This window comes from Schistocerca gregaria, chromosome 4 (assembly GCF_023897955.1).
Source record: "Schistocerca gregaria isolate iqSchGreg1 chromosome 4, iqSchGreg1.2, whole genome shotgun sequence".
NCBI lineage: Eukaryota > Metazoa > Arthropoda > Insecta > Orthoptera > Acrididae > Schistocerca > Schistocerca gregaria.
This window is the reverse complement of record NC_064923.1, coordinates 453,655,495-453,683,094: the sequence shown is the minus strand read 5'-3', so window position 1 is coordinate 453,683,094 and position 27,600 is coordinate 453,655,495. Positions and strand designations below refer to the sequence as shown.

The following is a 27,600-nucleotide window of genomic DNA, read 5'->3' as shown; positions in this document are numbered from 1 at the left end:
TGATGAACTTCATAAATCAGAGTAAATTATTTTTTAAATTAAAATTTGTCATTGTTATTGGATTAGCCTTTAAGTGAGTAAACTTAAACTTTTTCAATCAAAAAGTGATTGTTTGCATCATGAATCAAAAAGGAAATAGCATAAGCTCTTACTAATTTGGGAAACATAGCTTTATACATGATTCGATGTAGAATTCTACTGCAGAATTTTTTTTGTTTCCGCTGTTATACATACATGTTGCCAGTAATGAAAGGAAATTAAAAATTAACTCCGGATATGTAATTTTTTATAAGTTATGTGAAAATAATACTGCAAATGACATTACCACGGGAGGAGGGTGCGAGGGAGGGAGGGGTGGAAGCAAGGAAAACAAACTGCTTCTCAAGTTACAGTACTACTTCTTGCTCAGTTACACGAGTAAACTGAAAACTGCAAAGCACAATTATTATCAGTGCAGTATATGAATGGAGACCTGCTAACAAAGAACATCATTACTGCTATTCTAGTGATATAGACTTTCTATTATTAGATCTAATTAATCAGATAAGATATGGCTAAGTCATACTACTGTGAAAATGTATGGTTTCAATTTCTTTCTTGCAGTTAGTCTCAACTACTATAAGAGGGCATGTAAACCATTCGACAATTGTTTCTTTCATATTATTATTTCTCTTTGTATATATTTTGGACCTACAGCTGTACACACTATGTGCTCTAAGTTGTCTCCTTGTTGTCAGTTTTATTGACAACGGGAGAGTTGTATTAATGGCTTACAGTTATAAGACTACTACAGAATCTGAATCATTTAAGACTTCGTAATCTTATACATTTGTGGATTAAAATTGCAAAACACTGGCATGTTGTTGTTGTGGTCTTCAGTCCTGAGACTGGTTTGATGCAGCTCTCCATGCTACTCTATCCTGTGAAAGCTTCTTCATCTCCCAGAACCCACTGCAACCCACATCCTTCTGAATCTGCTTAGTGTAGTCATCTCTTGGTCTCCCTCTACGATTTTTACCCTCTACGCTGCCCTCCAATACTAAATTGGTGATCCCTTGATGCCTCAGAACATGTCCTACCAACCGATCCCTTCTTCTGGTCAAGTTGTGCCACGAACTTCTCTTTTCCCCAATCCTATTCAATACTTCCTCATTAGTTATGTGATCTACCCATCTAATCTTCAGCATTCTTCTGTAGCTCCATATTTCTAAAGCTTCTATTCTCTTCTTGCCTAAACTATTTATCGTCCTTGTTTCACTTCCATACACGGCTACACACCATACAAATACTTTCAGAAATGACTTCCTGACACTTAAATCTATACTCGATGTTAACAAATTTCTCTTCAGAAACAAATTGTAAATAGCCTTTCGCTCCCTATATTTTACCCCTGCCACCTTCAGAATTCGAAAGAGAGTATTCCAGTCAACATTGTCAAAAGCTTTCTCTAAGTCTACAAATGCTAGAAACGTAGGTTTGCCCTTCCTTAATCTAGCTTCTAAGATAAGTCGTAGGGTCAATATTGCCTCACGTGTTCCAACATTTCTACGGAATCCAAACTGATCATCCCCAAGGTCGGCTTCTACTAGTTTTTCCATTCATCTGTAAAGAATTCGTGTTAGTATTTTGCAGCTGTGACTTATTAAACTGATAGTTCGGTAATTTTCACATCTGTCAACACCTGATTTCTTTGGGATTGGAATTATTATATTCTTCTTGAAGTCTGAGAATATTTCGCCTGTCTCATACATCTTGCTCACCAGATGGTAGAGTTTTGTCAGGACTGGCTCTCCCAAGGCCGTCAGTAGTTCCAATGGAATGTTGTCTCCTCCGGGGGCCTTGTTCGACTCAGGTCTTTCAGTGCTCTGTCAAACTCTACACGTAGTATCGTATCTCCCATTTTGTCTTCATCTACATCCTCTTCTATTTTCATAATATTGTCCTCAAGTTCATCACCCTTGTATAGACCCTCTATATACTCCTTCCACCTTTCTGCTTTCCCTTCTTTGCTTAGAACTGGGTTTCCATCTGATCTATTGATGTTCATACAAGTGGTTCTCTTATCTCCAAAGGTCTCTTTAATTTTCCTATAAGCAGTATCTATCTTACCCCTAGTGAGATAAGCCTCTACATCCTTACATTTGTCTTCTAGCCATCCCTGCTTAGCCATTTTGCACTTCCTGTCGATCTCATTTTTGAGACGTCTGTATTCCTTTTTGCCTGCTTCATTTACTGCATTTTTTATTTTCTCCTTTCATCAATTAAATTCAATATTTCTTCTGTTATCCAAGGAGTTCTACTAGCCCTTGTCTTTTTACCTACTTGATCCTCTGCTGCCTTCACTACTTCATCCCTCAAAGCTACCCATGCTTCTTCTACTGTATTTCTTTCCCCCATTCCTGTCAATTGCTCCATTATGCTCTCCCTGAAACTCTGTACAACCTCTGGTTCTTTTAGTTTATCCATGCCCCATCTCCTTAAATTCCCACCTTTTTGCAGTTTCTACAGGTCATAACCAATAGATTGTGGTCAGCGTCCACATCTGCCCCTGGAAATGTCTTACAATTTAAAACCTGGTTCCTAAATCTCTGTCTTACCATTATATAATCTATCTGATACCTTTTAGTATCTCCAGGCTTCTTCCATGTATACAGCCTTCTTTTATGATTCTTGAACCAAGTGTTACCTATGATTAAGTTGTGCACTGTGCAAAATTCTACCAGATGGCTTCCTCTTTCATTTCTTTGCCCCAGTCCATATTCACCTACTACGTTTCCTTCTCTCCCTTTTCCTACTACCGAATTCCAGTCACCCATGACTATTAAATTTTCATCTCCCTTCACTATCTGAATAATTTCTTTTATTTGATCATACATTTCTTCAATGTCTTCCTCATCTGCAGAGCTAGTTGGCATATAAACTTACACTACTGTAGTAGGTGTGGGCTTCGTATCTATCTTGGCCACAATAATGCGTTCACTATGCTGTTTGTAGTAGCTTACCCGTATTCCTATTTTCCTATTCATTATTAAACCTACTCCTGCATTAACCCTATTTGATTTTGTGTTTATAACCCTGTAGTCACCTGACCAGAAGTCTTGTTCCTCCTGCCACCGAACTTCACTAATTCCCTTTATATCTAACTTTAACCTATCCATTTCCCTTTTTAAATTTTCTAACCTACCTGCCCGATTAAGGGATCTGACATTCCACACTCCGATCCGTAGAACGCCAGTTTTCTTTTTCCTGATAACGACATCCTCTTGAGTAGTCCCCACCCGGAGATCCGAATGGGGGACTATTTTACCTCTGGAATATTTTACCCAAGAGGACGCCATCATCATTTAATCATACAGTAAAGCTGCATGCCCTCAGGAAAAATTACGGCTGTAGTTTCCCCTTGTTTTCAGCCGTTCGCAGTACCAGCACAGCAAGGCCGTTTTGGTTAGTGTTACAAGGCCAGATCAGTCAATCATCCAGACTGTTGCCCCTGCAACTACTGAAAAGGCTGCTGCCCCTCTTCAGGAACCACACGTTTTCTGGCCTCTCAACAGATACCCCTCCGTTGTGGTTGCACCTACGGTACGGCTATCTGTATCGCTGAGGCACGCAAGCCTCCCCACCAACGGCAAGATCCATGGTTCAGGGGGGGGGGGGGGGGGGGGGGGGGAACAACAACACTGGCATAGAAACCATTATTGTCACGGATCCAGCAGTTGGAGAGGTGTCTCTCATACCCCATATATCAATTATTACAACCGATCTTCCCGTTCATTATAAGTGACATCAGTTCCCAGTCAAGGTTTCATTTAAAATAGCAGTAAACAAGGCTCAAGATCAGAGACATGGTAAGAGAATAGAGAAGGGGTGGAGAAAATGGACATAGAGAGGGAGGAAGAGGAGATTGGCAGAGAGAGTGGTGGGGTGAGGGGGGAAGGGGAGAGGGGGTAATGGACAAAGGGAGAAGGGAGGAGGAAATGGGCAGAGAGCAGGCAGGAAGGAGTCCAGGATGTATATCCAATTCCCATACATATTAAGCAATTGTGGAGCATTGCTGGTTTCATTAGTGAAGTACAAAGGTAACAATGAATAACAACAGTGAAAATTCCTGGGTGGAATAATATGTAACATAAAGGAAACGCAATGAGTCACCAATATCTGACTGTGTGATTCATAGAAACACACAACAGGAAACTATTTATACTATCTTCCAAGCTCATGCTCTTTCTCTAGTAGATGTACACACATTCACACACACAACATCACAGACATAACACATACACCTGTAGCCACAGTGAGTCTCACTGCGGCCATGGATGTGTGAGTTTGGGTGACTGTGGGGTCGTATGTGGGTGTGTGTACTGCTACAAGTTTACTAGACAAAGAGCAAGAGCTGGAAAGCTGGTAAAAATGGTTTTCTGTTGTGTGTTTCTGTGTGCTGCACATCAGTCAGTTGACAGCTGAAGGTAACAAAGAAATTTTCTGGGATCCTGTCCTCTTGCACTGCACTAGTAGGCATTCATTAAAGACTTTTCTATTAGAATATAGAAATCCACTTACACAAAGAAGCAAAGGCTACATTTTTTTGTGTCTTCTATTCTGTTTACGTACAAGCCTACTGCAGTTTACTTCAGACTGGTTTTTATCATTACTTGTGAATTGACATACAGAATAAATATACTCAAAAAAGAAAGCATGTAGAAGTCTGTGCAAGTTTTTCAGTTCTCTACATTACACAAATTCTCGTTGCTCATTTTAGAGCCCATAAAATATACTAGTTTCTTATTTCTACAAATGTCTAGGGCATAATATAAACATCATCTTACCTGAGCACCACTGACAATGGATTGAAAACCAGATCCACAGAGCCGATTTATGCTCATGGCATGCCTGTCTATTGGGACACCACTGTATAAAGCAGCATGTCGAGCTATCAGTATTCCATCTGCTGATGAAACCTGTAAAATAAGATTTGTTCATCATCTGTAATACAATTTTGAACATAATATGCCAATATATATAATATTCTTACCCTATGCAATAAAATTAAATTAGAAGTATCTAGTAATTTGAAATGCACAGTTAAAGCTGTATGACTATTTTTAGCTTCTTATTTTTAAAACAAATTGCTACAATTGCACATTCAACTACATATTTTACAATTACTACAGATTTTACACATATTATTACATTTCAGGTTGATATGCTGAAACTGAACTCTAAGAAAACCCAAATGTGGATATCCCCATGATTTTACCTATATTCTAATTTATCTTCTTCATTTTTTAAATTATTATCAGAATATTTTCTTTTATTTTACTCCTGAGATTCTCATCATGTGTGTAACTGATGCAGACTCTTGGTGCATCTGACTGCCTACAATGCTGATTACCCGTTGAAAGCTAGCAGTTTCAGTTTAAGTGTCTGCTTCTGCCTTTTTATGATGCTGTGCCAATGTTGCTTTACTTGATGAAAATAAATTTGCAACAATTTAAAGATAGTGTTCTATTGCAACTTTCTATAATTTATCAGTGTGGAGATAAATATTTATAATACCATAATTAAGAAAAAATTTATTATTATTTTCTCTTTTATTCAAAACAAGGCTCTTTTTATTTTTATTATATTTTTTATTACCATGGGTTTGGTCATAGAGGGAGAAGAATTGGTGGAAGAGAGATGGAAAGGGCGTTGAAGATTTCTGGTTCTCCTTTCTGATAACACACACATAAATAGAAACATTCCCCTGTTTCCATGTCAGCGTATATTGAGAATCACTGTGTAGGCAAAAAATAAAGACACTTCTGTCAAGAAGATAGGGCATCACTGTGAAGTATAGTTATGTCTACCTATAGCATTGATATCCATCTACATCAATATTTTGAAAGCCACTGGTGCAGCGAACTTTGTCCCAATTTCAGCAACACTATCCTACATTTGCGTATGTAGGTGGGGAAAAATGTACCCACGGACTGCAAAATGGGCATCATAATCTGAACTTTTGAGGAATTGAAATAAATGTTGCAACTATAGATATATCACTTTCAGATTTCGAGAGGATAAACTTTGTGAAAGAATGATAGAGTATAAGATCAGACTCCTTATTAAAGAAAATCTTTTGGAATAACTGTATGGATTCAAGAAGGGAAAATCAACAACTCATTTAATTTTTGCTTTCTGCCAATAAATGGTAAAATACTACGAACATCACTGAGACCAGTGGTTATCCTTCTTGAATTAAAGAAAGCATTTGATGCTTGAAACAGGAGAAAAGGTATGCAGAATGCCCAAGAAAATTTGAACGTAGGCTGACATGGTACACAGGACGAAGAATTTGTATGAAGACATAGTAAAGTCAAAACACCCTTGAGAATGACCTAAACATTTGGAATGAGGTTAAGGCAAGGAGCTGTTCTAGCTCCTCTTCTTTTTGTCACTGTAGCATAGAAGATCCAGACAAAAGTATACCAAATCCTGGGGACGGAAAAATGAAATCCATATTGTTTGCTGATGAGATATGTCTGTGGGGTGACTAAAGAAGACATTCAAGGTCAAACAAACTCTCAGGCAGTAGCTGCTGAAGTATATGGCCTCATCTTCAACCAGGAAAAAAGTGAGGTGATAGATGTGAAAAAACACAGGCAACCAATGGGATATGTTGAAATTGAGAGGAAACAGCTACAGGTGACCTATCATTTTCTCACCAATACTGGTTCTATAGTCAAAGATCTTACTCACAGAATTCAAGCAGCAATAACTTCTATCAAACAGTTAAAGATCTAATATAGAATAACAAAGCACCATTTAAATGTAAGGGGGCCATTTATGAAACCTATTGCGTGTTCATTTTGCTATATGGTTGTGAAATATGAACCTTGAAAGTAAATACATTACCAGAATTCAGGCAATTAGAAGAGTTTCATACAGAGCATGTGACATGGAGTGATTCAATCTGAAATAAGGATGTCTGATAATAGGCAGAAGACAAATGAAGGTAACAGTGACATGACTTTGAGACAAAATAACCTCACATTTGCTGAGATGTTGTGGACATATATGACATGTGAATTCTAACAGACTACCAGGATTAGAGTGTGACTTGGAACTCAGAGATGAAAGACCAACACTAAGGTATAAGAATATGGTGAAACCTGACATCAGGGGGAGATGACATATATGGGACAACATCGAAGAGGGAGAGAAGTGTAAGAACCATAATTCATGGAGAAGCCTTGTCAGCTGACCATTCAAATATCGTGGAATGACCTGCCAAGGTGATGAGATGATGATGAAGGTGATGATGATGATGATGGGCATATCTCAATACAATTCCTAATCTCTCTTACTTTGTTCTAATAGTCTGTGTGAGATACACAATGCAGACACTAGGTCTGTTGCTCAGTTCAAGAGAATTATCAAATTTCTGTTATATCTGTTGCTAGACCTATTTGATAAGTAATTCATTAGAATATAAAAGTACAGTGGATAGTCCAGTTGAATTACAAGAGTCCAAAGATGAGAACCACACTCAAACCTTAAGTTATGGGAAAAGACTATTAGGTCAGTGACTACTACACTGATGATAATTGCTGTCATACTTGAGCTTTGAGACTTCAAAATGTGACTGAAGAAGATAAGAATGATCAATTTTATCTATCTCTATGAGCGATAGAAATATTTGAAAAGATAACAGTTATAGATCCCTTGTGTATTTTAAGATTCAAATGGATTTCAATTCTTTATAAAAGTGTGCAGGGAAGATAAGACGAAAACAAGAAAGCTAAGCTGTTTTGAGGAGATCTGAAGACAAATAAATGAACAAATATCGCCTGGAACACAACTTTTTATTACTGACAACTGGTTTCAACTGACACTGATAGTCATTTCAAAGTCTGGGGCTGTAAAGGGCAGTTCACAAACAGTGGTGTAAAATGACAGTATTGGTGACAGATATTAGGAGCCACATTTTCAAAAACAGCTGTAATTACATTGAACTGGCAGCTGATACTTTTTCAGAATTTTTCAAACAAGGCTCTTTCTTCAGTTGGATGTTATACAAACATGCTGCATTTCATTAGTCAGTAAAAGGCAAGGAGTATCATTAACAGTAGTAAGAGGCAAGGAGTAACATTGACAGTAATAAGAGTAGCTCAAATCCAACTGCAAAAAATTTACATTTGATTTTCTCTTAAGCTTTGCATGAGATTCTGTCTTATTATCTAAGACCTTGACAGTTCTTCTTATCTTGTCTTTTGCTTCCCCTCCCCAATACCTATCACCATCTCTTTACAAATAAGAAAAAAAAAATATAAAAGTTGGAGATTTGAAATCAACATTTTCATCTTACTCTGAAATTAATTTGCAAGTTTAAATTTTTGTGAAAATGTATTTAACTTTTTGCTAATATGGTAATGACAAGTTATAATCACATGCGTATTTCCACGAGGCACAATAAATTATCTTTGCAAGCATTGAACACTTACAGACAGAACATGTCCAATTACTGTAGAATCTATCTGTTCTGGTTTGACGTTTCCAGCTTCCATTGCTGCTTTTGCTGCTACTGTTTGGAGCTCTACCGCTTTCTTTTGAACAAATTTCCCACCCATAGTTCCAAATGGTGTTCTTTTGGCACCAACAATGAATATTCCTGTGAGAAGAAATCTGAGATAATTTATTTTATTCAATTTTCCATTGTTAACTATATGTATTATTGTTAAATGCAATGCAGGGAAACAACTTATGAATTGCATTAGAAGCATGTCCTTTTCTACATCTACGCTAATTATTATATTAAATGGTAGCAATGACCCAAAGATTGCTCTTGTTGTGCAGTATATAATGTAGTGTCCTGTAAACTGGAGAGTAGGCTTACTTATTCACTCATGATTTTTGTGCTACAAATTTGCTGTATTTATATTTCTCATAAGTTCTTTTGAGTTGGTGTACAGCCTGTATGAATGGTGGTAGTGTTGCGTCTGACTGATTCATAAAACAAATCTAATGTGTGGAATGTACTTCCATTTAATGAACATGGAGTATAATTTCCTTGTGCTTTCAAAGAGATATTTGTTAGTAAATCTGAACTTCTTTTTTCAGCAATTAAAAAAAAGAACAAGAAGTGTTGATTTTGTTATAACCTTTAATCACAATAATTGCGTGGATTTTCACACTCTCTCTTAGAAACAATAGCTGATCACATGATTACAACTCAGTCTCTCGTATTCGACTGCTGTGCCGTGACATGCGGCCGGTGCCGTTCGTAGCTAGGTGGCGCTCCCGCGCTCATCTGATTTGCGGAGCGCCTCTATCGCCGTTTGTGCGTACTGTCGTGGCGGCACTGTTAAATGTCGTGGCACTATCACAACACTTTTCCCCCCTTGAAAAAAATAAACACTCACTTCCTTGGAGACATGGACAGCGCAGAGATATCCATGGCCTCTTGTGAGGCCCCGAGGAGATCCCGCGCAGAGACACGGGAGTATGGTCGAAAATGTCCAGGACGGAAGCTCGTGCGAGGAACGTGCCTCCTGGATGAGATGATGGGTGAAAACTCCGGAGCAGCATCCATAGGTGTCATTGACCTGGGAGTGTGCTCCAGCGAGATGGGTCCCGGAGAAGGCGGCGTCGCGACTGGGGCCGGTTCCGGAGTACTTGGAAGCGGCAGCGACGGCGGCTGCATCAACACAGACGGTAGATCGGCAGCAGCGACAGGACTGGCGTCTCGAGCTGGTGGAGGCGAAGGATGGGGCGGTGGCACAGGCGTGGCCACCACTCGTGGGCGCATCTGGTCATAATGGCGAACAACCGTGCCGTCGCCCGTACGGATTTCACAAAGCCGGCGGCCACGAAGAGCCTTGACCACCCCTGGAATCCATTTAGGGCGAGATCCATACCCTCGTGCCCACACGTCGGCGCCCACCGAGTATTTTCCCGCACTAGGGGACACAGTACAAGGCCTGACAGGGTGAAGCAGGTGCAGTAGAGTGCGCGGTTGGCGGCCATGCAAGAGTTCAGCAGGGCTGCGATCACCCAGAGGCGTGAAGCGATAAGAACTCAGAAATTGCAGCAGGGCGTCATCTGTGGAAAAATCACTAAGGAATTTTTTCATCTGGCATTTGAAAGTGCGGACAAGGCGCTCGACCTCCCCATTCGATTGCGGATGGAAGGGAGGTGCGGTAACATGATGAATCCCTTGTCCAGTACAAAAATCACGGAAGGCTTGCGAAGAGAACTGAGGGCCATTGTCCGTGACGATCGTGGATGGAAGACCTTCTAGCGCAAAGATTTTGGACAAAGCCAGCGTCGTCGCCGCAGTGGTGGGCGACGGACATCTAACAACAAATGGAAACTTCGAGAAGGCGTCAATCAACAGTAGCCAATAAGTACCGAGGAAGGGGCCAGCAAAGTCGGCGTGCACCCGTTCCCATGGCTGAGCTGGATCAGGCCACGGAGAGGGCATTGTACGAGGTGCCGCCAGTTGTTGAGCACACTGGCCACATGCAGCAACCATATGGGCGATGTCCGAATCAATGCCGGGCCAATAAACGTGCCTGCGGGCCAGGGACTTAGTCCGAGAAATACCCCAATGGCCTCCGTGCAACAGTTTGAGAACATCTTTGCGAAGAGAGGCTGGCACCACGACCCGTGGAGATGCGCCATCCGTGGCCAGAAGAACAACACCATCACGAACAGACAGGCGAAGGCGCAAGGCATGGTAGTTGCGAAGGGGATCCGATGCCCGGCCCCCGGTCCTGTCTGGCCAACCTCGTTGAACAAAACCGATCACCCGACGCAGGACCGGGTCCCGCGCAGTAGCTGACGCGACCTGCGAACCTGTAAGTGGAAAGCCCTCGACTGCACGACGTTCTTCCTCATCAATGTGGAAACAGAGGAGTTCATCGCGATCGAAAACAGGGTCGGGGCCCATCGGCAATCGCGACAATGCATCCGCGTTTGCGTGCTGGGCCGTGGGGCGATAGTGAATCTCATAATGAAAACGAGACAAGTATAAGGCCCAACGTTGCAGGCGGTGAGCTGCCTTATCCGGAAGTGACGCCGAGGGGCTGAACAGAGACCAGCGGTTTGTGGTCGGTGATGAGGTGAAACTTAGAACCATACAAAAAAACGCTGAACTTTTTTAGAGCATAAATGATAGCGAGCGCCTCCTTTTCGATTTGAGAGTAACGCCGTTGCGCCTCGTTGAGGGTCTTGGAAGCATAGGCAATGGGTCGTTCCGACCCATCCTCATACCGATGGGCGAGAACAGCCCCTAGGCCATACTGTGACGCGTCAGTCGCCAGAACCAAGTGCTGACCCGGACGGAATGTGGCAAGACAAGGCGCCGACTGCAAATGAGCCTTCAGGCGGACAAAAGCCTGCTCACACCCGTCGGACCAACAGAAGGGGACGTTTTTGCGTAACAGCTGATGCAGAGGATAAGCTACCGCTGCTGCGGATGGAATGAATTTGTGATAATAAGCAATCTTGCCTAGAAACGCCTGAAGTTCTTTGACCGTAGACGGCCGGGGTAGAGCGTTAATGGCCGCAACGTGCTCACGGAGAGGGCGTATGCCCTCACGGGACAACTGGAAACCAAGATACTCAATGGAGGGTTGGAAGAACTGTGACTTGTCCAGATTGCACCTCAACCCAGCCGAATGCAAAACCCGAAACAGTGAACGTAAATTACGAAGGTGCTCCGCAGTGGAGGCTCCCGTGACAACAATGTCATCCAGATAGTTTATGCAGCCGGGAACGGAAGCCGTGAGCTGTTCCAAAAACCGCTGAAAAATGGCCGGTGCGCTAGCGACGCCAAATGGTAATCGCTGGTACTGATACAACCCACAAGGAGTGTTGATAACGAGAAATTCCTTGGAAGGAGCGTCCAACGGCAACTGATGGTACGCCTCCGATAAGTCAAGTTTGGAAAAGAACTGGCCCCCAGCGAGCTTGGTAAACAACTCCTCAGGACGAGGAAGAGGATAAGTGTCAATGACGCTCTGAGCGTTGACAGTGGCTTTAAAGTCACCACACAATCGCAGACTCCCGTTTGGTTTAGAAACCACCACGATCGGCGATGCCCATTCGCTGGAGGTAACCGGAAGGAGAATCCCTGAAGCTGTTAACCTGTCTAGCTCAGCCTTGACAGGTGCACGCAACGCCACTGGAATAGGGCGTGCCCGGAAAAACTTAGGGCGAGCCGTAGGTTTAAGAGTAATGTGGGCTGCAAAATCCTTGGCACAACCCAGACCAGCAGAGAACACGGACGAAAATTCACAACACAATCCATCAAGCTGTTGATACGGAATGTCCTCAGATATGAGGTGCACATCATCATCAATGGAGAACCCAAACAACTGGAAAGCATCATAACCGAACAGGTTTTCAGTGCCCGCATGATCCACCACATAAAACGTGAGGGGCCGAACAACAGACTTGTAGGCAGTGGAAGCATCAAACTGGCCCATGATAGAAATTTTCTGCTGATTATAAGTCCTCAGATTGCGCGTAACTGGAGACAAAGGAGGGGAGCCCAACGCCAAATACGTGCGAGAATTAATGAGAGTTACTGCAGAGCCAGTGTCCACTTGCATGCGGATGTCTTTATTCAGAACACGAACAGTAACAACTTATTTGTTTGAGAAAGCACACAGTGAACATCCATGTCCGACGCCTCGTCCTCGTCGACAGGAACTTTATGGGACTGACACACAGAAGCAATGTGGCCTTTTTTCCTACATGAATTACACGTGGCCCAACGTTTTGGACACGCTGCCCTGTCGTGCTGTACGAAACAACGGGGGCAAGAAGGAAGCGCGGAACGAACCGGCTTCTGTGGTTGCTGGTTTCGCTGCGAGCGTTGCGGCCCAACGCGACGTTGTTTACGCGAGTGAACCGCCGCCACATCTTCGTTCTCCTGTGCAACAGGCAAATTGTCTTTGTCGAGAGTTGACTGTACAGCGCCTACATCACACCACGCGTCTATTTGCGCGCCAGCAGCGTGAGACACTTCAAAGGATTGAGCGATGCTTAGAACTTCCGACAACGACGGGTTTGGCAGTTGTAGGGCACGTTGCCGAACTTCTTTATCAGGAGCAAGCCGTAGAATAGCATCCCTAACCATTGAATCCGCATAAGACTCGTGATGAGTGTCCGTGACAAACTGACATTTCCTACTCAGGCCATGTAGTTCCGCCGCCCAAGCCCGGTAAGATTGATGGGGCTGTTTACGACACCGGTAGAACGCCACGCGGGCGGCAACGACGTGGGTGTTTGTTCGATAATAGGCAGACAATAAGTCACACATTTCTTGGAAGGACAGGGAGGCTGGTTCCCGCAGAGGGGCTAACTGAGATAGCAGCTGATAGACCCGAGGGGAAATCCAAGATAGAAATAACGACTTACACATAGGAGCGTCGACAACGCCGGAGGCCAAGAAGTGTTGCCGCAAACGCTTCTCATAATTCTCCCAGTCTTCAGCGGCCTCGTCGTAAGGAGGGAATGGAGGCGGAGAAGAGGAAGACAGACGATGAGTAAGCGACGTCGACAACGCCTGAATCGCTGCCGTCAGCTGTGTTTGTTGTTCAATGAGCGCTTGCATAAGCTGTTCCATGTCTGCCCCGTCACGAACACGCAAATCCACAACGCGGTGAAAATATCCCGACCTCGTCGCCAAAAAGTGTTATAACCTTTAATCACAATAATTGCGTGGATTTTCACACTCTCTCTTAGAAACAATAGCTGATCACATGATTACAACTCAGTCTCTCGTATTCGACTGCTGTGCCGTGACATGCGGCCGGTGCCGTTCGTAGCTAGGTGGCGCTCCCGCGCTCATCTGATTTGCGGAGCGCCTCTATCGCCGTTTGTGCGTACTGTCGTGGCGGCACTGTTAAATGTCGTGGCACTATCACAACAGATTTAAATTCAAAATTTTCGGCGTAGGGCTCACTGTGAGTGTTATGAATATCAACTGAAAATACAAATTACCATACTCAGTCACATTTATAATTCTTCATACTATTTGTTGGAGGATTTTACTTCCATCATCAAACAGATTTATTTAATATATTTCAAAAGTCATAGAAATTGATTATCTGTGTCTCATCAACCGATATAAATCTACTGTTTGATGAAGGTATGTCTCTATAAAGAGACAGGTTAAAATATTTTTTATTATCAACTGAAAAATAGTATACTCCTCTGTGCTATTCTTTAATTGTATTTTATATCAGGGCTGATCATTATAATTTCTCTCTCAGCATTTCTTGGGTAGTTAGGTATTAATATTCCCTAACAGTTTACCTGAATTTTTTGGAGTATTGGAAAGTTTATCCCTATATTCTATGATATTCCTCCCCCCTCCCTCCCTGAACAGCTGACATACATGTCCAACTACTAGAAGGACAATATTTTTTTAGGTAACAGAAAGAAAGGCGGATATGGTTAAGTGTGGCAAACAGGGAAATTGTGGAACTGTTTCAAAATGTAAGTCATATACATTTGTCATCACGGTGATAGCCAATGTGTGTAGTTCTCAGGATTGGTGCAAAAACATTTTCCCACCAAAGCAACGTATCATTTGGCATCTCCCAACTGCATCCCTTTTCCCCTGTTGTGGACAGTCTATGCCAAATGTTCAGTGATGAAAGCAAGGTAGATACTTATAATGGTGAGCAAGTGCAAGTAATTGCAACTGAACTGGGGAAAGCGGTATGCCCAATTTTGAAGGAGCTACCCCTCCTTTTTAGGGACATTGCTCAGCAACAAGACAAAGACTCCGAGGTGGCCCATATTAAAATGAATTTAAGAAAGGCAGAGACCATTAAGCCATATCTTGTAAAAGATAATGTCTTATGCTGGTAGCCCAAGGACATCAACGCAAAAAAAGAAAAGAAAAAAAAAAAAAAGTTGTCATTGGATCTGGTGTCATGTGAAATTAAGAATCTTCATGAAACACCAGCGTAAGGCTGCTTAGATAACTTTTAACACCAGACTGAAGCTTCTTGAGAGGTTTATTCGAAAAAGATTGGACAAGCTGATTCAGAAGTTAGTAAAGGAATTCAATGTTTGTTGCCTTAGTAAATCAACATAGAATACCTGGTGGGGGTTGCTGTCTTCCAAAATTTGAGTTGATCCTCATGACCAAAATGTGTATTGACTATGTTGGCCCATTTTCTAGATCAAAGGAGGAAAACTGATTCGTGTATGCATATGAAGATATGTGTACACAATTTTGCTGGCTTCTCCCCACAAGGAACATTAGCATACCAACAACCATAAAGTGTTTGAAAAGGATCTATGGAATATCTGGTCCATTTAGTGCCATTGTATCAGATAATGTGACAGTCTTTACTTCTGCTGCATTTATGAACTTCTTTTTTCAAATGGGGATAGCCTATACTATGAAAACCCCCTACTACCCAAACATCTCATTTGTAGAGTGATTTAATGGAAATTTGTGAGCAGTGTTGATCACTTCCCACCAAGATGACACACTAAGTGGTACACTTTCTTGCATTGGTTAAGTTATACATTCAGTATCACTGCTCATGGTGTGCACCAGGTTCTCCAGCTACCCTTATTTTTGCCTTCAAGCTAAATTCACCATTTTCCAGTCAATGGGCCTAAGTGATCTGTTACCAGAGAGGGTTGGCACAGCACAAATCCAAGAAATTTGACAATGGGCAAAGAAAATCCTAAAAATTAGTCATGAGAAGCTTGCTCAACATTATATGTGGGGAAATGGCCCACTTCCTTGAAACCAGGAGATCAAATATTTGTCAAGTATTTTTGGATGGTAAACAAAGGTGCCAAGAAGGTCATGGCCAAGCTGTTGTCAGTTGAAATTGTGAGGTTCATCACTCAGTTATCCTATTAGTGAGTGACCCAAAGACCTGTCATATTTATAGTCCATATTTCTCAGAAAAAGCTGTATCTGAATTGGATTGTTTCCTAATTGTAATAAGCTGGAGACAGAAAGTATGTTGTACACTGTCCAGTCTCATGTGTCCACCTGCCATATACCTGAATAAACTTTTTTTGCTGCGAGGACCACTGCAAGACATGTAGGAAGAAAGTCAGTGAGGTTCTAGAAGGTACAGACACAGATGTGGAACCATACCAACTCCAGTTGCGCTCAATTTATGGGTTGGGGATCCATGGCACAAAAAGCCTGATCGAGGTGGTTCCACAGATTCTCAACCAGGTTTAATTCAGGGAGTTTATTGGCTAGGAGAGAGCAGAAAACTCATTTTGTGCTCTCTGAACCACGCATGTGCACTGCGAAATGTGTGGTGACATGTTGCATTGTCCTGCTTGGAGATGCCATCATGCTGAGGAGAAACAAACTGCATGCGGAGATAGAATACTTCCCGAGGATAAATGCATATGTGTGTTGATCCATTAAACCTTCCAGTGTGAGAAGATCATCAAGGGAATGCCCTCTGGCCTGGACCCTTCTGAAAATTGTTACAAGGCTTTAGCTTTCGGATGTTTCATACTATACACATCAATGGCCATCTATCGTCCAAAAAGGCTACCTGTTGTTACTCAGAGGATGTCCAGCTGTGGCACTAGCGTGCAAATTCTAGCCTTTATCACTGATGAACAGCAGTCAGCATGGGTGGATGAATCAGGTGCCTGCTGCAGAGACCCATGTACAGCAATGTTTGCTGAACATTCATTGAGGAGACACTGTTGGTACCCTCATGGTTCATCTGCGTGGCCATCCACTCAACAGTTGCACACCTATTCGCCTGTACACATCTCCACAGCAGTTGCTCACACTTATCCTCTATGGCCTGTGGTGCACCACAGTTGCCTGAATGCCGAGTTTGGATGCCACCATGTTGCCATGTACGGTATACATTAACTGTGGCAGCATGAAAACAGTTTACAGACTTAGCCATTTTGGAAATGCTCCCACCATTGGCCCAATAACCAACTTCTAGGGCAACATTTCTTGCCATTACTAGGCTGACCTTTAATTACTGTGTGTTCTGCAGATTCTTAATAAAATTACGTTGCCTCTGCCCAAGAGACATTGGTCAGCACACTGCACATGTTTTGTACGTGTTGTCTCTGCATGTACGCATAGTTAGTGGCAGCATATCCATCATGTATTTGTTTTTTAGTCTGCTTTTCTTGGTTTGGTTCCTTTTCACTTAAGTATGCCATAAGATTGTTTCTTTTCTGTAATGTGTTCCAGTGAATCTCCTCTAAAAATAAATTTTAAGTTACTTAAGGAATTTTAAATTTTTGTGGCTAGTTGTGGTACCTGGAGGTGTTTTGGTATCTGTCACATATTGTCAGATAGTTTGTTGGTTGAAGTTGCTTTTGTGACTAGCTGGTGTGCACAATCTGAAATAAGTTCCATATAAGAGTAATTACTGTATTCTTCTATCTTGTTGTGTTTGCACTGCACTCCTTTTGTAACTGGTCTTAGCTGTATTTCAAAGTGTTTTACTAAGTGTATTGTTATTGTTTTGGGATACCCAGCATGTATCACTTTTTATAAAATTGCGAATTTTGATCTTTTGTTTTAAATTTTTTTTTTAATTTTGAAATTTGTTTGTGGTTCTCCTTGGTGTTGAACAGTAAAACTGTGGCACATAAATCTGCTGGATATTTGTTGTAAAATTAATCTTGGGGATTTGTTAGATAAAAATTTGAATAAAAATTCTAGTTCTCCTTGGTGTTGAACAGTACAGATATTACATTGTGTAATTCAAATTTAAACTGTGGCACATAAATCTGCTGAATATTTGTTGTAAAATTAATCTTGGGAATTCGTTGAATAAAAATTTTAAAGGTAACAGACCACTCTCTGCTTTACACAGTTTAAGCTTTCGAGAGTGGAGTTGTAAACAGAGTGGATATGACAACACAGTACGCAGTGAGTGCCCCTCATGCCAGTTGCTTGTGGAGCATGTGTTGTGTTGTATGAATGTTGGTGCTAACATGGAACATTAAAATGATGAGGAGTATGCATATATGCATTACATGTATGGCAGGGCTAATGACAGTGTGTGGGAGGCTGCACACTTGCATCAAGAAGCAGCCCAAGAGTCAAAACATTTATAGGGATGCATCAGCACCTCTGAAAAACTGGGAGCTTTGCATATGGTATGGGAGTGGGAAGACCTGCACAAATTACTCCTGTGCTTGAAGATGGGGTGCTGGAAACTGTTGAACACTCCCCAGCAACCTCCAAGAAGACATTCGCCACACATATTCCTGGAATGAGCCACAGTAGTATTTGGTGACTACTGCATCACAACACAAATACCTGCACCACCTCCAGTGAGTTCAGTGTCCTAGGTGTGCTCTTTGGCCTTAGACTAACGTTCTGCCAGTGGTTGCAACAAGTTGTAGGAAACTCTACGTCCAGTAACAATATTTTATTACAGATGGAGCAGGGCTCACTCATGGTGGTGTGTTTATTTATCACAATTCTCCCATTTGGAGTTGTCTAGACTCCAACCCAGATGCTGCGCTTAAGTCTCTGCATCAGTGAGATTTCTTATTGAATATGTGATCAGGGGTACTAGGTGATCATCTTATTGGTTCACACATGTTACCTGAAAGCTCAAAGGACTGAATTACCTTCCATTTCTCTGACATCATCTCGCAGGATTGCTTGAGGATACACCTTAGAGCAATGTCAGATAATATGGTACATGCATGATGGGGCAATGGCACATTTTGCTGCTGTGGTGGAACAACATCTAATGCGCCAATATATATGTTGAAGATGGATTGGGTGAGGAGAATCCTTACTGTGACTTCCAAGGTCACCTGATATTAACGCCATGAATTTCTGTGTTTAGGGCCATCACTCTGCATAATAGAGTAGAAGAATTAGGGCAGAGGCTTGTTAATGCCTGTCAAGAATTTCAAAATGATCCAGGTGTTTTTTAAAACATTCAGAAATTCATTACAGTGATGGGTATAGGTCTGCACCGAGGTACAAGGATGACACTTTGAACACATCCTGTAAACTTCATGTACTGTCATGTAGTTTTGTCATGTTCCTTCAACTCAACTGCAGTTCTACCAAAGTATGTCATAACTTTTCTTAATGTTGTATAATGTTGTTACCTTTACCTAACTGGGATGACATTTGCACCAAGTCAGCGGTGGCTAGTCACCACAAAGTCGCAATTATCTCGCAAATGGTCTGTTTGTGGGCCTATGTTTGCTGAGACTCTTTTGCTTCTATATCTTGTACTTTCAGAGAGATGCATTTACACAACTAATTGTGATATATCCTGTAGGTCTGTATGAAACTTAATTCTGTTTATAAGGATACACCACAATTCTGGCAGTGGGAATGGGAATGACGCCACAAGCCACCTTCAGATGAAGGTGCATAGTTGTGAAGATAGTTTTGGCACATTATTGGCTGTTGTAGCAAGCAGACTCTTGGACAGCTACAAATGTGCATATTTTCAAGATGGCTCAGTATTGTTTTGGCCTGATGCAGTGAGATAGTTTGGTGCATATCACCAGTGTTGTTGTTGATACTCGAAACCTAAATAAGAACATAATTCATGATGTTATTGTTTATTATTTCCAACCTCAACACTCATTTCAAACATAAAAATAATTTGTAGTTCTGCAACTCTGGAGAACAAACTACCACAAGCTACATTCCACGTCTGCATTAATACTCTTTAAACCACTGTGAAATGCAAGGAAAAAGGGTACGTGCCGTTATACCTGTTAGTATGGCTTTCTCTCATTCCATTCATGTACAAAGTATGGGAAGAGTGATTGCTTAAATGTGCTCTGTGCATGCTGTAATTAGTCATATCGTGTCTTAGCAATCTGTATGGGATCAGTATGTAGCACACTACTAATGTTTTATTACACCTTGGAGCATATTTAAATTCAGCTGGCATCTCAATGTTAACAGAATAATAATGACAATAATGATATAAACTTGGACATATGTCACTAACTACAGCATAATAATCCAAGATGGATACAATACATATTTATGCAAATGTCAATGACAACAAAAAGTTTCCTTGCAGATCAAGTACAAGATAAATGAACTACATAGTTCAGTGAATGAAAGATAAATAATCAAACAGATAATTAACAATAAGTACATGAAACAGCAATAAAGTAGTATATTTTTCAGTTAATTTATTGCTCATTCTCATAAGGAGAGTGGGTCATTTGTCACATATGCAAGGAACTCTTGAGCAGAGTAAATTACTTTACTTTTCATTCACCTCGAAAGACTAGTTTTACATTTAGTTACTGGCAGTGTGTAGACACTTTCAGATAATTTGTTGAAGTAGACAGGATCAAGATATTAATAACTGTTTTGTGTCTTTGCAAGCCTAGCATATGGAATATTAATTGTTTGTTTGCTTCTTATATTATGACCATGAACTGTCCTCTTTAAGTCAAATTTACTTAGATTCTCTTTAAAAAAGTCAAGGTAGTTGTAAATATACAGGCCAGGCACTGTCATTATATTTAGTTTCTTAAAATAATCTCAACATGATTCATACGGGCTAAGTCCTGCTACGCACCTTATTGCTTTCTTTTCCCATTTAAACACTAATTTTGAGCCTACAGAATTGCCCCATAATAGTATTTCATAACTCAGGTGGCAATGGAAGAATACAAAATATGCATCTAACAGACAGTCTTTACTGACACTGCTCCTCAGCTTGTACAGCACATAGATGACACATGCCAGTTTGCCACATAACTTCCCTGTCTGGGTATCCTAGCTGAGCTTTTGATCTATATGAAATTCTAATAATTTTACTGTTCTTTTTTTTTATCGTGGCTTGGAGCATTCAGACGGAATACAATAGCTTCAGCTTTACTATCATTCTTCAGCAGTACATTTGCCTCAAACCAAGTAGTGAATCTCTCCATTGCCACTACCATGCTGTGTTGCACATTTCCAAGGTTGGTACACCCAAAACTGGGAGACATTTGATTATTTACCTTGACTAACTGTTCTCTATTGTCCAAGTAAGACCGCATTAGGCATAGAGCATTTTCTTTCACTCCTCAGTGGTAGCACCTTTTAATGAGAATACTATGGGAGATCATACAGAAGGTTTCCTGAGGTCCAAAAGTGTTACACAGATAATATCTTTATTTTAAAAACAATTGTATATTTTTGCTACCATACTCTCAACTGCTTTGACTGTAGAAAGGTTGGACATGAAACCACACTATGAGGAGGTAAGTATATCATTATGTTCAAAATATTGACTCATCTGTTTATGTGTGCAGTATTCTATTACTTTGATATTATGGGTATAAGTGATATTGGTCGATAGTTATCTGGAGATGATGTATCTCCTTTCTTATGTACTGATTTAAACATTGTGGATAATCACCTTCATTAAAATTTTGTTGATTATTTTAGTCAGTGGTGTTACAATTTGATTTCTGATATATTTAATAGCATTATTTGAGAGACCATAGTAATCCTCTGCTCTAGAGTTACTGAGCCTAGCTATTGGTTCATTGACCATCTTCTCAGTTACACGAGTCCAGTGAAAGCTGTCCATGTGCTAACAGTTCATTTCTGGCAGCAGTGCCTCTGCCTTACTCACATCCTCCAATATGCTGTGATCTGATTGAAGACCAACAAAATGTGCATTTAGAATATCAAGTGGAAATGGTGTCTGGTATACTTCATCATCGCAATTTATTTCTTTTTTAATAATTTCCCCTCCAGCTTTGCATTTATTCCCTGAGTTCAATATATATGTATAATTTGCTTTGCCCTTAACTACCTTGGTTTCAGACCTGTAAATCTTTTTCACTTTCATATCCATTTCCTTGTCAGCATTACTGTGCTTAGACCTATCATAATGGAGTAGCATTATGATTCTTATTCTACTTATATGTGGGGTGTACCAGCTTTTTAGAGTGTGTGATGTGCTGTAACTATTTTGCTTTGATATTTTCTAGCAGTGTTTAGGACAATATGCTTCAAAATTTTCAGTTTACAGTTCTAAAAATTTGTTGGTAGATTCATTTGCACTTGCAGTGGACATTATTTTAAACCATTTTATTAAATTAAATTTACTTATCAAGTTGTCTAGGGATTATAATGTATTTCTGGATTCATCTCATAAATTTGATTCTAGAAATTATCTAAGTAGCTTTTTGTGGAATAGTTTGTGTCTACCTTAAAGTGTCTGCCAGTTCAATTCTTTCACTATCTTCGTAACACTTACCAGAAGGTTGATCCAAAACTGTGACTATTCTGTCTGCCCTTCTTTGTTGTCTTTCAATATCCCTTGGTTGTCCTATTTGGTATGGATCCCACACACTTGAGCAATATTCTCTAATCGGTCGTATTTTGTATTATGCAGCCACTTTTGTAGAATGATTGTATTTCCCTGGTATTTTGCCAATGAACTGCAATCTGCCACCTGATTTACTTACAACTGAAAGAAAGTGATCGTTCCATTTCCCTACAAAGTGTTGCGCCCAAGTATTGAATGATTACGATTTCAGATGTGGCTTAATGATATTGCAGTCAAGGAATACTATGTTTCTTCGTTTCGTGAAATGTACAATTTTAAGCTTCTGAACTCTTCAAGCAAGACTCCAATCATTATCCATATGAGTATTGGAGTTAGTATTCTGTATTATAGGTGGGAGATTGTATCAACACCATTTCAAACAAATGTTGGTAGATCTAACTGTCCAAGTGTAAGACTTTCAGGTGTTGCTCAGAGGTTGATACTCACGACTCAATTTTTTGACAAGAACAGTTTCAAACCCTTCTTAGGCCATCTAGCCAGAGATTTCTGTGCTTCTCTAAAATTACTTAATGCAAATTCTGGCATGGTTCCTTTAAAACGCAATGACCGAATACTGTCACATGTTATGTTTCTTCTGGAATGACTATATCACTTGTGGGAAGTTATATGTAAAAGACATTCACACACTGATGAATCATATGGCTTTCTAACATATGTATTGTCATTGCTGTTCCTTTTTTATTAATTTATCAGACGCCACCACTGTCCAAGTTTACTAATGTGAGCAAATGCTTCTGATGAGGCAGAAGCAGATCTGGCATTACAGACATGCTGAAGAGAAAATGATTACATGCAGACACTCCCTTGGCAGTGTGACCATATGTAATGTCATACTGGCTTGGTAGCCACTGAATTGTGGAATTGCTAGCAGGCCACCTGGATTTGAGGATCTCTCCGACTGTGGGTGGGAGGTTCCACAAAATAGGTAAAGCAGTCAGGGAAAGTAGAAAATAAGTGACAAGGCATCCAGATCCAGAACTGGTAGTGAAGTACATATTATAAATAGGGGTCACAGAGAGTAGGTGCCAGTTATAGCTGGACTCACAGATGATGGCGGCCTAGTTTACACTTGTTCTGCAGGCCTACATCACACAGTCAGTGGGTGTTCAGTAGTGTCCTGAGCTCTCTGGTGTGAACATCATAGCTAGTGCGAGCGTTAAACGTAATCCTAGTGAGTTATATTGCAGTAAGCGACAAATTCTACATAAGCAAGCGAGAAACATAATTTGCAGAAAACACGCTTCCTTCAAGTGCAAAGCACATGTTTGCATGTATAGCAGCTGTCACTTGGAACCGGCAACACTGGAGTCTCCGTCCATGCCTCGACCTGTGTGAACCACCATCATTCATGAATCACACTATAATTAGTCGTGAGCAGACATTCCTGTACAGTTGGAGACTGGGGATGTACGAAGACCCTGAAGAGCAGCAGTGCAGCCTCAGTGTCCCAGAACTAAGAGCCATGCAAGAAGTAAGCATTCTATAAAGAAGTCTGTATTCCATTTTGGTGAGCAACTGACTTAGACAATAAAGCACCAGGCGAATTAAGCGTCTTTGTCTGTGTGTCAGAGAATAGAAGAACACGAGCAGTAAGCTAACATAGATAGTACTGTGAAGAGCTTGAATAAGTTGTGGCATTGTACTCCTCTCTTACAAAGCTGAGTAATTAAGCAAGAGAGTGAGACATGTGTATTTCCCTGTGGGTAAGCAGAGCGAGTCAGGGACAGCACTGGTCTCTGGTAGCTAGGTACCATTGTTGTTAAAGTAATCACAACAGTTTGCTACAATGTAACTGTCTGTTGAAGGAGTTAGGCCAGCGAGTCATAAGGGTAAAACTGTGTAAGACACCTCTCCCAGTTAAGTATATATGGGAAACAAAGTATTGAATTACTTAAGCTGTACTTGTTTAAAATTCAGAAAACTTCCTAGCTTGATAATGACCCTCTCCAGTCCCTTTCACCTTTCATATGAAATTGAGGTACGCTTTTACTTCCTCTCACTTCCTACAATGTTAAGAAAGAGCCAGCCCACAAGGAATTGTCGCTCAAGTCTGTGAACAGCTGACGGGGATGTGACAGCTTGTAGACTAGGAGAGCCTAGAGAATACATCATATGGAAAACAAAAGCACTGCGAAAGAATTATCCGAATGGGACGTATATATTGTCTCTAACGACCTCGCTGTCGACGGGATGCTAAACGCTAATAATCTACTCCTTATCCTAACCCGGGATGGATATCAGTAGATGTGATGTACATGTACAGAAAAAAAATTGTATGATTTATTCAAGAGAAGAACTTCACAAATTGAACAAGTCAATAACGCTTTGGTCCACCTTTGACCCTTATGCAAGCAGTTATTCAACTTGGCATGATTGACAGAGTAGTTGGATGTCCTTTAGAGGGATATTCTGCCAAATTCTGTTCAACTGACGTGCTATAGCATCAAAATATTGAGATGGTTGGTGGACCCTATCCATAATGCTCTAAACATTCTCAATTTGGGAGAGATCCGACGACCTTACTCCACAAGGCACAGTTTCGCTAACATGAAGGCAAGCAGTAGAAAATCTCACCATGTGTAAGAGGGCATTATCTTAGTGAAATGTAAGTCCAGGTTGGCTTACCATGAAGGGCAACAAAATGGGGCATAGAATATAGTCAACGTACTGCTGTGCTGTAAGAGTGCCGTGGATGAAGCCAAAGGAATCCTGCTATGAAAAGAAATGGCATCCCAGACCACCAGTCCTCGTTGTTGAGCCGTATGGTGGGCGACATACAAACTGGTATCTCACTGCTGTCTGGGACATCTTCAGACACGTCTTCACTGGTCATTGGGGCTCAGTTTCGAAGCAGGACTCATGACAAAAGACAATTTTACTCCTGTCAATGAGATTCGAGGCTGAAGACGTGTCTGGAGATACGCTCGACAGTGATGGGATGTCAACACGACCATCGCCTGCCATACAGCCAGACAGCCAGGAGTGATAGTCTGAGATGCCATTTCTTTTCATAGCAGGATCCCTTTGGTTGTCATCCTCGGCATTCGCACAGCACAGCGGTACATCGACGATATTCTATGCCCCGTTTTGTTGTCCTTCGTGGCATGCAATCCTGGGCTTACATTTCAGCAAAATAATGCCCGCCCACACATGGCGAGTGTTTCTAATGCTTGGCTTCGTGCTTGCCAAACCCTAGCTTAGCCAGCAAGGTCGCTAGATCTCTGCCCAATTGAGATGTTTAGAGCATTATGGGCAGGGCCCTCCAACCTCATCGGCATCTAACACGCTGGTTGAACAGAATCCGGCACGATATCCTTCAGGAGGACATCCAAGAACTCTTTCAATCAATGCCAAGCCAAATAACTGCTTGCACAAGAGTCCAGGTGGACCAAAATGTTATTGACTTGTTGAGTCTATGAAGCTCTTTCACTTGAATAAAGCATTCAGTTTACCTTTAATTGTAATCATTTGTTTGTCTGTCTGTACGTGTACATATAGATAATTTTCTGGCAAAGGAATGAAATGTGGTTTAGCTTTGTTTGGGGATCTTTGGAATTCATTGCTCTGCTTGGCAACATAACACTGGAAGATGGGAGGATATTATGAAGAATTTCTCTCCATCTGTTTATTGAAGAACAATAAATTCTGGAATGAGTGTCAAACACAATGAAAAGTTTTCCTTGATCACATATAGTTTATAGCACATGATTTAACGAAAAGAAAACTACAGATTATGGAGTGATTTAGAAAGAAACGTAAATTGAGCTTATATGAATATTTATGGAATTCTTTGGATTGCCAGTTGTCTACGAATGACCATTTCTCAGAAAAATTTCTCTGTTCATTGTTGGTGTACCAGCTGGACTGAAAGTTATTATAAACTCAAAAAGGGAAAGAGGCTGGATAAAGCTATTATTATTTGTAGTCAGTTGATTTGGATCCATGAGAAAATTTGGACTTTATTGTTTTTATGTGTGGCTCACTGCCTGGTGAAATTTTACCACCATCAGTCTTCAAGTCTGTATAGTGAAAGTGACTTTTTTTAGCTTGTGTAAAGAATAATGTCGCGTTCATGCTGATGATGACGATGTGAGAGAAGGTGGCCGGTGAAACTTAGTGGCATCACATACAGGGGGTGGACAAAAATATGGAAAAGAAAAACACAACATATTATGGTGCCCCAATAAGGTGCAGGAAAATCGTCGAAATTCAAAATAGCTTCCAGTCGTCTCTGAATGGATAAACACAGCTGCTACATGTTTTTCAATGGAGAGATGTGACAATTCATGCTTGTGCTCGCAAAACAGTTCCTTGACGATGCAACCTGTGTGAACAGGTCCCTGTCGTCTTGGAACACAGCGACACCAATGGGAAACTATATTGTACCAACCGGATTGCTCACATAACTCTTGACAGAGATGCGACTTTGTATAGTTCCCATGGGGCCCATGGAACACCACATTATGGCTGCCCAAATAATGACTGAACACCCGCCACGATTTAGTCCTGGAATGTAGGCCTAAACTCAGCCAGAAGTTGGAAATAGCGTGCAACAAGATCCACCCGACCAAATGACTTTCTTCCATTGCTTCATAGTGTATGTTTTATAGCTTTGGCACCTTGTTTTATTGTTACAAGCATTTGCATCATTGGTGTGTGGTTTTGGAGTTCCAGTTGACCCTGCAGTTCTCTGCTTATGAAGCTCCATTCATCTTGTTTTGGTCCTGGCAGGGTTCATGAGTGCGACATTCAGTTCAACAGTGACTTGGCTAGTTGTCTTTTTCATATTTTTTGTCACAGTTCTCTTCAGTAATCTCTGTCACGATCACTCAAGTTCACTTTCGTCTGCATTGTTACTTAGTGTTTAATGTTTTCCACATTCCCTTTATGCAGCATAAATTTTCGATATGGTGGCACTACAAACACCGAATGCTTCGGTTACATTGGTTGTGGAAGCACCCAGCATACGAGCATGACCAATTTGCCCACTGCAACTGCAACTGAAATCACTCAACAGAGGAAAGTTCACTGGACCTGATAGGATACCAATTCGATTCTACACAGAGTACGCGAAAGAACTTGCCCCCCTTCTAACAGCCGTGTACCGCAAGTCTCTAGAGGAACGGAAGGTTCCAAATGATTGGAAAAGAGCACAGGTAGTTCCAGTTTTCAAGAAGGGTCGTCGAGTAGATGCGTAAAACTATAAGCCTATATCTCTGACATCGATCTGTTGTAGAATTTTAGAACATGTTTTTTACTCACGTATCATGTCATTTCT

General features: G+C 41.1%; 1 protein-coding gene across 1 annotated transcript in view; it reads right to left on the bottom strand.

Annotated features, from left to right (window-relative positions):
* LOC126267292 (3-ketoacyl-CoA thiolase, mitochondrial-like) overlaps window positions 1-27,600 on the bottom strand; it is a 51,120-nt gene that overhangs the window by 13,468 nt on the left and 10,052 nt on the right. The window contains exons 2-3 of the mRNA XM_049972368.1: window positions 8,484-8,650; window positions 4,827-4,958 (exon numbers count right to left, since the gene is read on the bottom strand). Coding sequence (XP_049828325.1) covers window positions 4,827-4,958; window positions 8,484-8,650 — 299 coding nt within the window. The remainder of the gene's footprint in view (window positions 1-4,826; window positions 4,959-8,483; window positions 8,651-27,600) is intronic.